The 14,754-nt window shown below is 40.9% G+C and overlaps 1 protein-coding gene across 15 annotated transcripts in view; it reads left to right on the top strand.

The window, feature by feature from the left end:
- Epb41l2 (erythrocyte membrane protein band 4.1 like 2) overlaps positions 1-14,754 on the top strand; it is a 177,607-nt gene that overhangs the window by 92,408 nt on the left and 70,445 nt on the right. For all 15 annotated transcript variants that reach the window (XM_059272621.1, XM_059272620.1, XM_059272628.1 and 12 more), the window contains exon 3: positions 7-222. In XM_059272621.1, the coding sequence (XP_059128604.1) occupies positions 7-222 (216 nt within the window). The remainder of the gene's footprint in view (positions 1-6; positions 223-14,754) is intronic.

The following is a 14,754-nucleotide window of genomic DNA, read 5'->3' as shown; positions in this document are numbered from 1 at the left end:
TGGCAGCCTGCTGAAGAAGTGAGGAAGGACAGAGAAGAGGAGAAGATCAAGGAGACGCAGGAAGACAAACTGGAAGGAGAGGTGGCAAAGAGGGAGACCAAGGAAGTGCAGACCAGTGAGCTGAAAGCGGAGCTGGCCTCCCAGAAAACTGCCAAGAAGACCAAGACTGTCCTGGCCAAAGTGACCCTCCTGGATGGCACCGAGTACAGTTGTGACCTTGAGGTGAGGCAGGGGCTGAGCAGAGAGTCCTCTCCATGGGCAGAATGAAAGCACTCTGCTCTGTGGGCGGTGTGGCACAGCAGACATGTTTCTTGTGGCACCGAGTTCCTATAGGCCAGTTTATTGATTGGCCTCTAAACACAGTAACAACCGTGTAGAAGAGTCATCGTTTCCATTTCGAACAGCACTGTTGACCAGGGTTGAGCGGGTGATGTGCTGTGCACACCGCTGCTTGTGTGGTGTGAGTCTGTTCTGAGTGACTGGCTCTGACTGCAGCCTCTGTAGGATGTCTTACTTGGGAAATGATAGTTGTAAGCTGACTTTTAGAATAATGAAATTTTAGCAGGAAACTCTTTTTTTTTTTTTTTTTTTTGTTTTTTTTTTTGTTTTTTGAGACAGGGTTTCTCTGTGTAGCTTTGCGCCTTTCCTGGAACTCACTCTGTAGCCCAGGCTGGCCTCGAACTCACAGAGATCTGCCTGGCTCTGCCTCCCGAGTGCTGGAATTAAAGGCGTGCGCCACCACCGCCTGGCTAGCAGGAAACTCTTATCCTGAGAAAGGTAATGATATAATCCTAGGTCATTAATTTTGTTTCATTTAGTAAAAAGGTACCTACGATTTGTAAAACAGGCAACTTATTAGCACCAGCTTCTTAGGATTTGTGTTAGCTTATTTCTTTTCACAGTGACATTTACTCACATGGCATTTTCTCACATGCAGTACTTGGAATGGATCGTCATGTTTCGTGAGGACTCCATTCTCAGTGTTACAGTGGGAATATAAAGGCTTAGACTCAGTAACTTGCCAGGTGGCGGAGGAAGGGTTTACATCAGTAACTGCCAGGTACAGCCAGCTTGCAGCTTTGGTACCTCGGTACCAGAGCTTGTGAACAAGTCTGCATATTTGGAGTTTTGTGTGTGGCACAGGTGATCTATCTTTCGTACTCACTTAAAATATGAACTAAGCTTTCCTTTAGTCTTCTGTTAACAGTTCAAAAAAAATTGCACCGGCTGGGCGGTGGTGGAGCACACCTTTAATTCCAGCACTCGGGAGGCAGAACCAGGCGGATCTCTGTGAGTTCAAAGTCAACCTGGTCTCCAAAGCGAGTTCCAGGAAAGGCGCAAAGTTACACAGAGAAACTCAGTCTCGAAAAACAAAAAACAAAACAAAAAAAATTGCACCAAATTCTTGGCATTCATATTTTAACAGCTTGATAAAAACATCTGTGGCTATCTAGTTGAACCACAGTTTATTATATTTGAATATATTATATTGCCAGGCAGGGATACTCAGTGAGCATTTATAGTTCTTTTCTTTATATTCACTGTATGTATAATTGTTAGGGTACTTGAGGCATCAAAACTACAGTAGCAAAGAATTAAAAATCCCTGTCTTAGTTGGTTCTTGGTGTTATAACAAAATACTTTAGGAAAGGTAATTTTTAAAGAATAGATTCTAGTGGTTCTCAACCTGTAGGTCATGACTCCCTTGAAAGTCATACCAGATACCCTGCATCAGATATTTATGTTATGATTCATAACAGTAGCAAAATTACAGTTAAGAAGTAGCAATGAAATAATGTTATGGCTGGGGTCACTACTACACAAGGAACTGTATTAAAGGGTTGCAGCATTTGGAAGATTGAGAACCACTGAAATAGACTGAGAAATACATGATCAAGGTGTCAGTAGATCAGTATCTAAGGAAAAGCTGCTTCTGTTTCCAAGATGACACCCTTCTACTAATCCCTCATGTGCTGCAAGGAGTTACTATCTTATTCCTTTCAAGTGCAAAGCAAACCAGAATTGAGTAGATGCTCCTGATGTTGCCTTGCAGTAGATATTATGCACCAACAGCTCACTTGAGTTCTGAGCAGGGACTTTGTATCTGAACATAGGGTGTGATTCATCACATCCTAGTAGATGTTGGAGCAGTGCAGAAGTTATGAGTAGTATTCCTTCGTAATTAATGTCTCTTTCATCTAAATTTTCTTGTCATTGTGGTTCTTTGGTTGCTTGGTAACATTAATTTGGGTCTACTTCTCATCAGACTTGCTCTATTCCCTCTTCAGGAGTGGAGCCCAGAGGTTGCTGAGCCACAGTCGGGTGCTTTCATGTGTTCCTGTCTAGTGCTGGCCTAGACACTTGGGTGATGTGCTGATGGTGCTTATGTGTGTTTCTGTAGATCCACACCGGAAACTAGTGTCTGACTACTCTTTGAGGAAGTATGTGTGGGAAACTGGAGCTGTTAATGAATTTTTGAGCATTTGAGAAAGGCACATGCAATGTGAGGCACAGACTTTGGCTTGGGAGAACTGTCAGTAAAAGTTGTATTTCTCTCATGGTTTTCCAGATGAGTGTAGTTACTCTTTCATACCTGTATGGACGTGTGTTAATTTTCAGTCACCCTTAGGTTTATGTAACATGCCCAGTAAAGAGGACCTAATGAATTTAACTTAGGGCATCTACAGTGGTAGAGGGGAGCCAATAGAAAACCGACCTCGACCTAGGTGTGGTGGTGCACACTTTAATACCAGCACTTTGGAAGGCAGAGGCAGGTGGATTGAGTTTCAGGCAGGCCTGGTCTACAGTGTAAATTCCAGAACAGCCAGGGCTTCACAGAGAAACCCTGTCTCAAAAAACAAAAAGAAAAAAGAAAACTGGCCACTGCAGGAAGTCATGAGGAGGTGGAATGTCTGGATTCATGGGTTCTTTATGGAACAGAGTGAAGTTTTGGAAGACCTCAAATACCAGTATAAGATTAAAACAGACTCCTAGCGCAAGGGCCAAGGTGCCGTTTAAGATTTGGGACGCGTTCGTTGTGCTGTTGCGGTAACTGTGTATTGGGGGGTGTTAAAAATTCACTGCATTGGCTAGCAGATGGTCTTTGTAGGTGATGGTTTTATATGATTTGTTTAAAATACTGGATCAGTTTGGCAAGTTCGTGTTTGTGTTAATTACCTATCACTGTTTTTGTTCACAAAGAAAGTGCTGCTACATAATGAATGTTTTTTAATGCCAGGAAACAGAATTCTGCGAGATTTTTTTTGTCTTACCTAAACGTCATTTCTACTACTCAGATCACTCTATACATAGGTAGAATTAACATATAGGATATGTGTAATGTATTCATGTATATTATGTATTATTTTTACTGGCTTGTACATGTATGTAATGTGTAAATTTCTATATACCCGTCAATATCCATTCTTCTCCTGTGTGTGTATGTGTGATGGGTATTGATGGGTATGCAGGTACCTACACATACATACTTTTTTTTTTAAAGATGGGCTTAACTTACTAAAGTTGGCCTCAAACTCCTGAGCTGAAGATGTCCTCCTCCCTTAGCCTTCCTGAGTAGCTGGGGCTGTAGATACACGTGTGACTTCCCCTTACTTTTTTGGCTTTCTGTTTCAAAATTCTTTTTTCTCCTAGAGACCCCCTGAACCTGTTCCTTCTGCTCTTGAGCCTCAGGAACTAGATAAAGACAACTGCCAAGTACACTGGTTTTCAAAACCTATAGGTGGAGTTTTCCTGTCCTGCAGGCGCTCTCAAATAATCACTCAAGAGTCTTAATGTATTGGCCGAACATTTACTTGTTCCTGGCTAACTCTTTCACTTAAGTGAACCCATATTTCTTATCTGTGCTTTGCCACATGGCTGGGTGCCTTTTCTCAGTACAGCATGCCCATCTTGCTCTCTCTGCACCTGCCAGTGACTCTCTCACTCTGCCCTTCTTCATCTCAATATCCTTGGTTTGATTGTCCTGCCAATCAACTTCTTTATTAACCAATGAGAGTAATACATATTCACAGTGGACAGAAGGATTATTCCACAGCACAACCCTTTTTGTCGTCATTGACGTTGGTGTTCTTCTGAGGAAGGAGAGTGTGGGTTAAAAGAATGCCTCAGATATTTGCCAGCCCCCAGAGGTGGAGGTGACAAGTAGATTGGATAGCGGTGCATTGTAAGGGGCTGGTTGTAGTTAAGCTAAAAAAAATACTATGGAAATGGCTTGATTGTCATGCTCTTTCTGGTTTATGAAGCAATAATTTATTGCTATGTCATGTATTTCCTTTTATCCAAAGCCTAGTATATTTTAGTAATTTTGTTTCAGAGTGTTAAGTACCTTTTCATTATTATTCATGAAAGTTGATATTAATGTTTTATTTTAATTTATCATTTGTTGATAAATTTAATCACATGTATTTCAAGTCTTTTGAGGAAGGATTATTATTATTACTATTATTTTTGAGAAAGAATCTCAAAATGTAAATAACCCTGGTTGGCCTGGAACTCTCCATGTAGATCAGCATACAGAGATCTACCTGCTTCTGCCTCCTGAGTGTTGAGAGTAAGGTGTATACCATCGTATCCAATGAGGATTATTATATTTTTTAATGAAGGTTATATCAACTTTTATCTCATTAAGTTATTTAAATGATGTATGACAACCTAGTTTGGTACCAGAGCTTAAGTTGTGAGGAATTTTAGGGTCGTCTGGATTCTGCATGCTGGCTCCAGATGCTTGGATGTAGGACTCTCTGTGACGCTGCTGTAGAAGTCATTTACACACTAGGTGTGCTAAAACAGCGGGGCTCTTTCCTCTGAGGAAAAGTACAGTAAGGTTTATTTGAAGTCTTGGGTCTAGCCAGGAGACGGTTTAGTTTTCTGCTGACTCTTTGTATGTCTTGGACAAGGGACTTCCTGTCTTTTCTTCTATTCTCAGACTGCAAAGTAAGAATGAAAATATTGGCTTCCTTTATTTCTCGGATTGAGCTGGGTTTTCTTGAGTTTGTAAACCTGTATATAATTTTTAAGGTTGGAAAATAAGTGTGGAAGTTCAGGAGACTTTAGAAGCGTGAGTCCATGTGCATTCTGACTAAAGGCTCACATTTTCCTCTGGCAGCTGCGAGTTTTTCCCACATGTTGATTTTGTCTGAGAATTGAAGGCATTGTTTTAGCCCACACAGGAATGTCACAACCATTTTTCCTAAGGCAATCAGAATGCAAGCTCTCAGCAGCAGTGTTCTGGTGATAAAAGTATTCAGCAGAGAGCAGAGAATGTGTCAAGGTCCCCAGGCCCTCTTCGTACTGATTTTGAGTCTCAGAAAACCCTATTTGGTGTTCTTGCTTTATGAAGTGGTATGTGTTTGTGTCTACTTTTGTCTCCCTGGGTTGGTTTTCAAACTACAGCCATGACCCTGAGAGGTGAAACAGTTGAGTCATTTCAGCTATCCTTATACTTTTGGAGGATCTAGAAGTTATGGTACTTGATACTCCATAAAATACCACATAGAAGTCGGGGAGGGTGTATTTGGAACTGGGAATAATTTATGTGCAAATTAAAAATTTCAGTGACTAGATCCAAATACAGTGTCTCTGACCAACTCTCCATTCTTTTAGGTTCACAAAAGGGTTTAAAATGACAATTTTGTCCAAGGATTTATCTATTTATTTATTTACTTATTTGTTATATATACAGTGTTCTGCATGTATCCCTGCAGGCCAGAAAAGGGCACCAGATCTCATTACACATGGTTGTGAGCTACCATGTGGTTGCTGGGAATTGAACCCAGGACCTTTGGAAGAGCAAGCAGTGCTCTTAACCTCTGAGCCATCTCTCCAGCTCCCCCCCCCCCCCCCCCCCAGGGATTTGTTTTTTAAAGTGAGAAAAGGGTGTCATGCCATGGGAGTAATAGAAGTTTTTAGTCCCACTTGAAGAAGACAAAGAACTTCTTCAGGTGGGAGCTGGCCTGGCCTGGTACTCAAGACACTTCTCGGCTGGTCCCTCAGGACTGTTAGGTGTGACCGCAGGCTGTCTGCCTTCCCTGCCCATACACAGTGATCTAGCTCATTCTGCGCTTCCAGAGTTGTCTGTTCTCCTGTAAAGTTTCTGTCTTTAATCTGGCTTTTGTGTTCCTCATTGGCATGATTCCACGTCTAACTCAAGTCCAGCTCTCAGAATGCTTTCTCTTCCTTTGAACTTACTTGTGTGTTAGTTTATTCATTGATCATGCACTGTCCTGGGAAGGGATCTCCTGTGTTGTTGAACTGTGCTGTTCAACTCTTACTGGATTTCTAAAAAGCTTGCATTCCTTCTTTTACCTAAAGCTATTTCCCTTTTCCCTTCAGAACGTTAATGTGGGGCTTTGCCTGAGTCAGTTCTCCTAGAAAACCATTATTTCCATTTACTTTCTTGTACATCAGTATACTTAAAAAAAAAAAAAAATTCGACACAGGGTTTCTGTGTGGCTCACTGGCTGTCTGGGAACTTGCTCGGGGGTTTGTGGCTCAGGCTGGCCTAGAACTCAGAGATCTGCCTTCCTCTGCCTCTGGAGTGCTGGGACTAAAGGTGTGTGCCACCATGCCTGGCTACATATGTACACTTTTTACCCTCTTTTCCTGAGATACCTTGATGGCATTGCTTGTCTGTGTTCCTAATCTAATTTTTGCTTCTGTCTCCCTGCTGGCGGTGTTTTTTAAATGCTTAGGAACAGTTGGCTGACTTGTAGAAATTCTTCAGGGCCTTAATGAGTAAAAACAGTTCATTATATTTCTGAAAAAGGTTGGCCAAATCTAGGAGTACAAGCATGCTACAGAGGTGAGCCCCCAGGAGTTGGCAGCCTGGAGAGAAATGTGGATTCCAGTAGCTGGGAGTTCTTTGCTTCCTTGAAGTAGTAAATTGCTGGCTGGCTTGGGCTTGAAAAGGTGAACATCAATAATGCCTTACTCCGAAAAAGTAATGCCTTACTTCTTTTTTCAATAATATTTTCTCTAAAAGGATGGTTTTGAATTTTGAGTAGTCTTGAAATTCTATAATGTTCTTTCCACTTTTGGTTTCAAAACACCAGGATTGCTTTTCTCCCTCTGAATCAGTGGTATTTTGAAAGCAATCAGCTTGCCAGTTGAAAGTAACTTGTAGCTGTGAGGACCAGCTTTCACCCTTACTGATCCTTTCTTCCAGGCACTGAGACCTCGGTAGTTAGCACTCAGTAGTTTTTGACTGTACCCACCTGCTGGTAGTGAATGAAAAAAAGACATGAAAAAGGAGGAATTGACTGCTCCTAGGTATGGTGGAGGAGGTTTATTGTAGATGTGAGGGAGAGCATAGCCAGAGGCAGAGACATCGGAGAGAGTCCAGATTGAACTTGACCCTTAGCCTGGCCTTGTAAGGAGTCAGGGGAGGGGAGAGGGACAAGCCAGGAGAGTAAAGGGTAGACAAAAGGGCTGAGCAACCAAAATGTCTGGATTATATAGGAAAGAGGCACAGGGGCAGGGCGGGATATGCCAGCCCTACCCTGTAACTAACTGTTAAGGACTAAGGGATTCTGGGAGAACATGAATGGTGGCCAGGTCCACTTTGATATGTTAAATAGGCATCTCAGTTAGCAATTTGTCCCTGGTTTGAGACCCTAACAAGTAGCAGAACAGGAGGAACTAGTCTTTGGGTTGTTTTCTCTTTTGAAAATGAAGAACTATTTAAGTTATGGTGGGAAAGCTGAGGTTCAGAATACAATCTGTAAAGTCTGCATAGGCATATTTTTCTCATCTCTAAAACAGAGGAATTTTAAAAAAATGTTAAAGCCTCCTTTCAATCACAGTACCACAAACAAACAACAAACAAAACACAACTAAAACCCCCGGAGTTTTGTCAAGGTTTATCAGATGAAGTGGTGTGATGCAGTCTTCCACGAAACAACAAAATGTGTTAGGGAAGATAGGCTTCCTTTGTTTATACAAAGGGAAGGTATATTAAGATCTGTTAGCATAAGCTCTATTAAAAGATAGCCTATACCATACATTCTCAGCTTTCGTCCACTGGCTTTATGAGGCCAGGGTTGCCATTTTTGAGCTAGACTTGCTTCTCTTGGCTGGCTTTAACTGGGGCTAGTCCTGTCGTTCAGAGTCACTGAATAGATCACTACTAAATAAGTGTATCATTAATAAGTTCAGTTCTCCACTATGCTGATCTTACAGAGGTGCACTACCATCTGTGGGAGAGGTTGCGGAGAAAGAAAGAACTGCAGGCTCCACCTCCTGCCCTTTGAGTCTATTTTCTGAAGTTGTGCTGATGTGAATTCCATTGTCTCTCCTGGTGGGTGTGGTGGTGGTGGTGGCAGCCCTGGTGGTGGTTGAGTGAGAAAATGTGTGCGCGCATTTGCACACTTTCATAGCCACACATACTAAATGTAATAGTTTTTATAGGGATCAGCACTAAATGTGTGTTTTCAGTTCTAAGTCTTAGTTTATGTAACAACTTTTCTATACTGACTGTGTTTTATCACACGATTAAAATAAACTTGTGGATCCTTACCTTGAATGTAGCACATACTAAAGTTAGTGTAATAAATACCTTTTAAGACTTTGAATTAGTTCTGGCAGTTTAGTGACTTCTACTTTGACAGTGTTGATGGTATTCTTAAAAATGGTTTTACAAGTGTTTATGTCCTTTCATTATTTCTTCTGACAGGTATCTGGATAATTACTTTATTTTGCAAGTATGTTTAGTTGGGTAGAATGGAGGTTTGTCATAGGAAATGAAAAGATGGAAATGCTACTCTGTTTAAAATATATGTATTTTTTTCTTGCAAATCTGGTTGTTCTTGGGCATCTAAAAGGGGTTGGCTTCCAGAACTTCCACAGAGCCCTCCAGAGCCGTACAACATAAAATCCTTTCTGTAAAATGGCCTGGTATTTATATGCAGCTGATGGAAAGCCTCCAGTATACTTTAACTCACTGCCAGATCACTTAGAGTTATAATACAGTGATGATATTGTCTAAGTAGTTATTGCATTGTGTTGCTTTGAGAATGATGACAAGGAAAAAAAAAGTGTGTGTATAGGCAGTCAGATGTAATTTTTTTTTTCTTTCTCCAAATAGGACATTACTGGAGGCACCTCAACTTGGAGGAGTATTTTGAGTACTTGGAATAACCTTTCAAATTTAGTTTTTATCAATGGTCAGGTGAGGGAGACTAGCTTCCTCTTTTTCCCCCAGGGTGCTCTTGAGCAGGGAGAAATGAGGAATATGTAGATAGAAATATAGAGGAGAGAGACAGTTAGAAAGGGCCTGGGTCCAAACCCACTGGCCCCTTCTGTCTTCTAAAGGACTTTTAAAGGAATGAAAGGAGTGGAGCAAAGACCTCCCCTAGTACAGCCAAGTGCAGACCATTCCAGGCACCTGGTGACTGTGCACATGGTCAAGCCATCCCCTAAAATGCAGCCCTGCTGTGTAAAGCAAGCTCAGATCTCACCAGGAAGCTTTTGTGGGCTCCCACAGTCAGGGAAACATAAATGACTGATTTACTTGTGGAATTATGTTCTAATCATCTACAAAGAGGTCATTGGCTCTAGTTTCTTTTTGCCAGAACTTGAATGAACTTTGGAAACAGTTTTGTGGACAGGTGATTCTGATTGGTAGGAAAAGAATTCTGGCAATAATGCCCTTAGCCTGATGTGCTCTTTCCTCTTGCATATGGCTTTAGTCGATTTCCTCTGCCCCACAACAATGTATGAGTTTGGTTTGCTCTGTGCATACCTTTGTTCCTTGGCCTTTGATATTTGCACAGTGTAGTTAGAGTGAGTGCAAAATGCATAGCTCTGTGCCAGTAATGTATGGATTGCATTGTGTACTTCCCATCACTGGCTTCTTGGCACACAATAAGGGCAGTGTGGAGAGGCCTACAAGGAGACAGTGATGGTGTTTTATAAAACGCCAGTGGTGTGTGGCGTCCTCTGCAATCTGCTGGGTAAGCAGTTGCACAAATTCCTCCACATTGAGAGGTCTCCAGAAATGTCATATTTTGGCTTCAGTAATGAATGCCACAAATAACAGCACAGACACAGGAGACTTTGCTCAGTGTCTCAGATTTCAGTCTGCTTTTCTTTAGCTGGGGTCTGCTTTTAAGAGAGACTTCCATAAGCTAGTCTGCTAGTTTTTAAGTAAAATATTTTTGAAGACACATCTAAATTATCTTGCTTTTTCAAGCTCCTTTGCTTGTCTCTAATATATTATGCAGTGTCTTCTAAAACAAACAACAAAACCAGAACCAAAAAGATCTGGTCTGGTGAGATGGCTCAGCTGGTTCAGTGCAAGCATGAGGACCTGGAGTTGAACCCCTAGTGTCCACTTAAAAATCCCATGTGGCAGGTGGCATGCTGGAGAAACAGAGACAGGTCCCTTGAACTTGCTGCTGGCCAGCAGTTTAGCTGAACCAGTGAGCTTCGGATTCAGAGACTCATCTCAAATAAGGTGGAGAATGATAAGGGAGGCACCCAGAGTTGACCTCTGGGACACACGTGCATGTGCACCCCTCCTACCATAGCTGCATTTTCTTGCCATGCACACACACACACACACACACACACACACACACACACACACACACTTATGCAGATACATAAAGTGTCTGATTGAACCTGGAAAGTAGATGAGTTCTCCCCCACTGCAACTTTCCCTTCCCTGGTTCTGTATTGCTTAGGTGTAAAGTTGGGTTAGGTATATGGGGGAAACAGATTGTTAAGCTTGTTGGAATTGACTAAAACTAAAATTCCTTTTTCAAAATGTGCTTGGTAAGTTTTATGAACCTTTTTTGTGACAGTGCTTACGATTGAACCAAGGATCTCATAGATGCTAGACAAGATTCTACCCCTGAGGTAGTGCCCCATTCCTAATTACGTGGTTGTATTAAGTGCTCCATCATTAGAACAGAGACTGAAACAGTTTATATAAGTGCTAACATAAGAACAGTTATAGAGTAAAGAGATGCTTCAGCGGGCAATATGAAGCAACGGCGAAGCTAATGTCTTAATGAAGAAATGTGCAAAGTGTGAAAAAGCCAGTTGCCTTGTTTGTATAAATATGGGTGTAGCTTGCTCGTAGGACAAATGTGGAGTGGTTTTCTGCTTGTATAGTTCTCCAAAGGTATCTGGAAATGTTCTCATTTACTAAGGAAAAGCTTATGTGTAGGTTTGTGGCTGATCTTCTCCCAAACTTATTGGCAGTGTGTGTTTGCTTTGGTTCTTGAATATCTGTGGGCCGATAGTCATGAATGAGGCCCCAGGAGATTGTGTATGACTGCCAGCCAGAAAGCCTGAATTCTAGACTGAACTCTGCCAGACTTTTGGCCTGCATTGATGATGTGAGCCATGCTGCCCAATATTGTCCCTACTGGTTTATAATTCAGTGAAGTGCTGCTTGCTATAGGAGGCATTGAGGTAAGTTAGGCTTTTCTTAACCCAGGCACTGAAAAGCTAAAGTGTGGATGGGAAGAGAAGAGTGAGTGCGAGAGGTATGAAATAAAGTTCTTAAGGAAGTCTACAGAGTGAGTGCCAGGACAGCCAGGAACACAGAGAAACCCTGTCTCAAAAACCAAAACAAACAAACAAACAAACAAACAAACAAAAGTTCTTAAGGAAGAAAGTTGAAATATTGGGAGACTGGAATAGATTTTGTAGGAGATGAAAATCTAGAGATTTGTGTAGGAGCAGAGGCAGAGTTTTGACACTTGAAACTAAGTTGAAAAGGTTGGTGAAATGGCCCAGTTGGGTTAGGGAACCTGCTGCCAACCCTTACCTCATTTCGGTCTACAAAACCCATTCTTACAAGTTGTCCTCTGACCTCTGTGTGTACCCTGTGGCACAAAAACATTTTTTTAAAAAATGAAAATAATGGATTTGAGGATCTTCCTTCTATGGGACAATAACCCCAAACTGAAATAATAGCCCGTGAACCAACTATATATACTTTTTTTTTTAATTTTGAAAAAAAATTAATTAAAATATAACTAAATCATTTTCTCACTTTCATCTCCTTCCTGCAATGCTTCCCATGTCATCCTCCAACCCTTCCAATACCCTTTACCCCCACCTCCAGCCCCTTTCAAATTTGTGGCCTCTTTTTCTTTGATTATTGTTGGTGTATGTGTGGAGGAGATAATTAGTCTTTCCTGAGGATGAGCCCTTAACTGGTTATCCAGTACCAAGTGGTCAGCCCTGAAATCATATATGTGTAAGCAACTCCGAAAGATGTATCTCTGTATACATACACACAAACGGCTATTTTTGATACAAGTTGTAAAGGAAAATGTCTTTCATTTTGCTTGGTTGGCAGATGTTCCTTTGTGGTCCTTTCATGTAATAGAACTGTAATTGTATATCAGAGAACAAACCGATGGCTGGACATAGTTTCCATGAGTATAATCCAGCACTCAGGAAGCTGAGGCAAGAGGACCTCAAAACTGAGGCCAACCTGGCCTATGTTCTAATAACCCTAGCTTGAACAAAGAAGATAAGTTGCCTCCCTAGACAGATGTGTAAGTGTTACACTTTACAGGTATCATTAATTCTAAGCAGATAGGAAAACTGGATCATTTCAACTTCCTGTAACTTCGAAGGAGGTTGAATGAAATAACTGAAGCTTTTTTAAATCATATTTAACACCAGGTTATTTATTTATTTTTTAGAACAGTTCACAAAAAGCCCTATACAGGTCTTCTGTGAATCCTCAAATGAAACACCTCAAACATTTATTAATCATGTCACACACTTAATTTAATTCTCTCATTACCATCTTCAAGTGCTTATCAGCAAGACAGTATTTTTCTTCTCCTATTTATTTTCTGTCCTTGACAGTTGGATAAAATTTCTTGAGATCATTTATGTTTTAGTCATCATTGTTTCTCTACTGTCTTAACACAGGATCTGACATCTACTCTTGCTGGATTGGTGTATGTTCGCCTTCTAGCTCGGCAAGCTCTGCAGTCATTTGTCCATGGGGCGGTACCTAGCAGTTAGAATGAATGGCCTGTTCATTGTGAGATGGTTTTCCTTTTTCATCTTACTGTGTCCTGCAGTATCTTTGAATAGAAATTCACCCTGTCGGGTTTTAATAAACACCAAAAGTGAAAAATAATACCTCTTAAATATCTGTAGTCTCTACTTCCAGAAGTCGTTTCCTCCTTTAAGATTCACATGAGATGTCATATTCTTGAGAAAGCCGTGTTTTCTTAGATACGGTTACTGGTTCTTAGTGCTCCCATAGCACTTGGAGAGTAGAGATGCTGAATGGGAGTTTGGGTTACGACTGTGCGCACTCAGTCAGCCTCTTAGCAGCTGCTAAAATGTCTATGTCTTAGGGATGGAAGCCTAGTAGGAGGAACAGCCTGCACATCACACAGTATTTTGGTAATTGTGAGATGTGGGCTAAGTCAGAGAACAGCTGGAAGTAGAATTCAGCTATGAATGATCCAGACAGTTTGATGTATCCTGTCGCATTAATATGATTCTTATGGAGAGCCGTTAGTCACTGTCTCCATTTTACAGATAGGAGACTATGTAGTTTTCCCATTGTCACACTGTCTAGTAACACAAATGTTGTTCACGAAATGTTGGGTGATGGTGAACTGGGTCTGACTCCAGTGCCCAGGCTGGGGCTCACCATATTAGCACCAGACTGTGGGGGTGGCTTTGTGGGTGTGTTCTTCCTAGGCTTTTAGGATAAATACTGTCCAGTAAAGCATGTCTCTGAGATAGAAACTAGTGAAGAGATACGAGTTTATAAAAACTGACTTTAAGCCAAGTTGGAGTATGTTTTCCTCTGTGATGTATGTATTTATAGACATTGTCTTAGATAATCCTTTCAAATATTCCTAATTTCAAGTACCATAACCAGTGGCTACACATTTTAATTTACTTTATGCTTGCCATATGCTTATGGTATGTTCTATTATTCTCACTTACAATTCTGAAAACTTCAGTTATACATCTTGTTAGAGGTAGTGGTGTATTTAGACCCCAAGTGTTTCTATATACTGTAAATACGTAAATAATAGAAGCACATGTCTAGCTGAGTAACTTAACTAAATATCAACTACTGATTGTGAATCCACAGTGATGGATGTAGTACATTGCTATGGTAATTTGTGTGAATTTCTCCTTTCATTTACTACTGACATAATAACCATATTTTAGAAATGTTATTATGAAATATTTAGTAGTGAAAATACCAGATTCTACTCCCCCAGATTGATCAATTGATTCTCTCTGTGTCTCTCTGTGTGTGTGTGTGTGTGTGTGTGTGTGTGTGTGTGTGTGTGTGTGTATAATTTCTATGTACTGCATGAATGGACAGGTGCATATTTTGATATTGGGGTGTTCACTGAGCCTTTTCTTGGCCCTGTTCCAATTTCACTGGCCATCTAGTTGTGGCATCTGTACATGCCTTGGGGAGGAGATACATGTCTGACTGAACTCACCATTGGGATATTCCAAGCTTATGCCTTTGAATTGGAAATGGGTTTGCTTTGTCACTGGCTAAATGATGACCACTTTTTCTGGGGCTTCCTGGAGCTTTTAAATCTCCAAAGAATGAATACTATATTCTCTAGAAAATTAGAAATAAAAGTGTAATTTACAGCCTGGTGTTCTACAGATATCTTGGAAAAACAGTAACAACAACAAATAAATAAACAAACAAAACCTCAGTGCTGATAGGGTAAGTTGTATGAAGTTACATCAGACAGTTTTCATAGGGGA

This window comes from Peromyscus eremicus, chromosome 8b (genome assembly GCF_949786415.1).
Source record: "Peromyscus eremicus chromosome 8b, PerEre_H2_v1, whole genome shotgun sequence".
Classification (NCBI taxonomy): Eukaryota; Metazoa; Chordata; class Mammalia; order Rodentia; family Cricetidae; genus Peromyscus; species Peromyscus eremicus.
The sequence above is the reverse complement of the archived record's forward strand: the minus strand, read 5'-3'. Positions and strand labels throughout refer to the sequence as shown.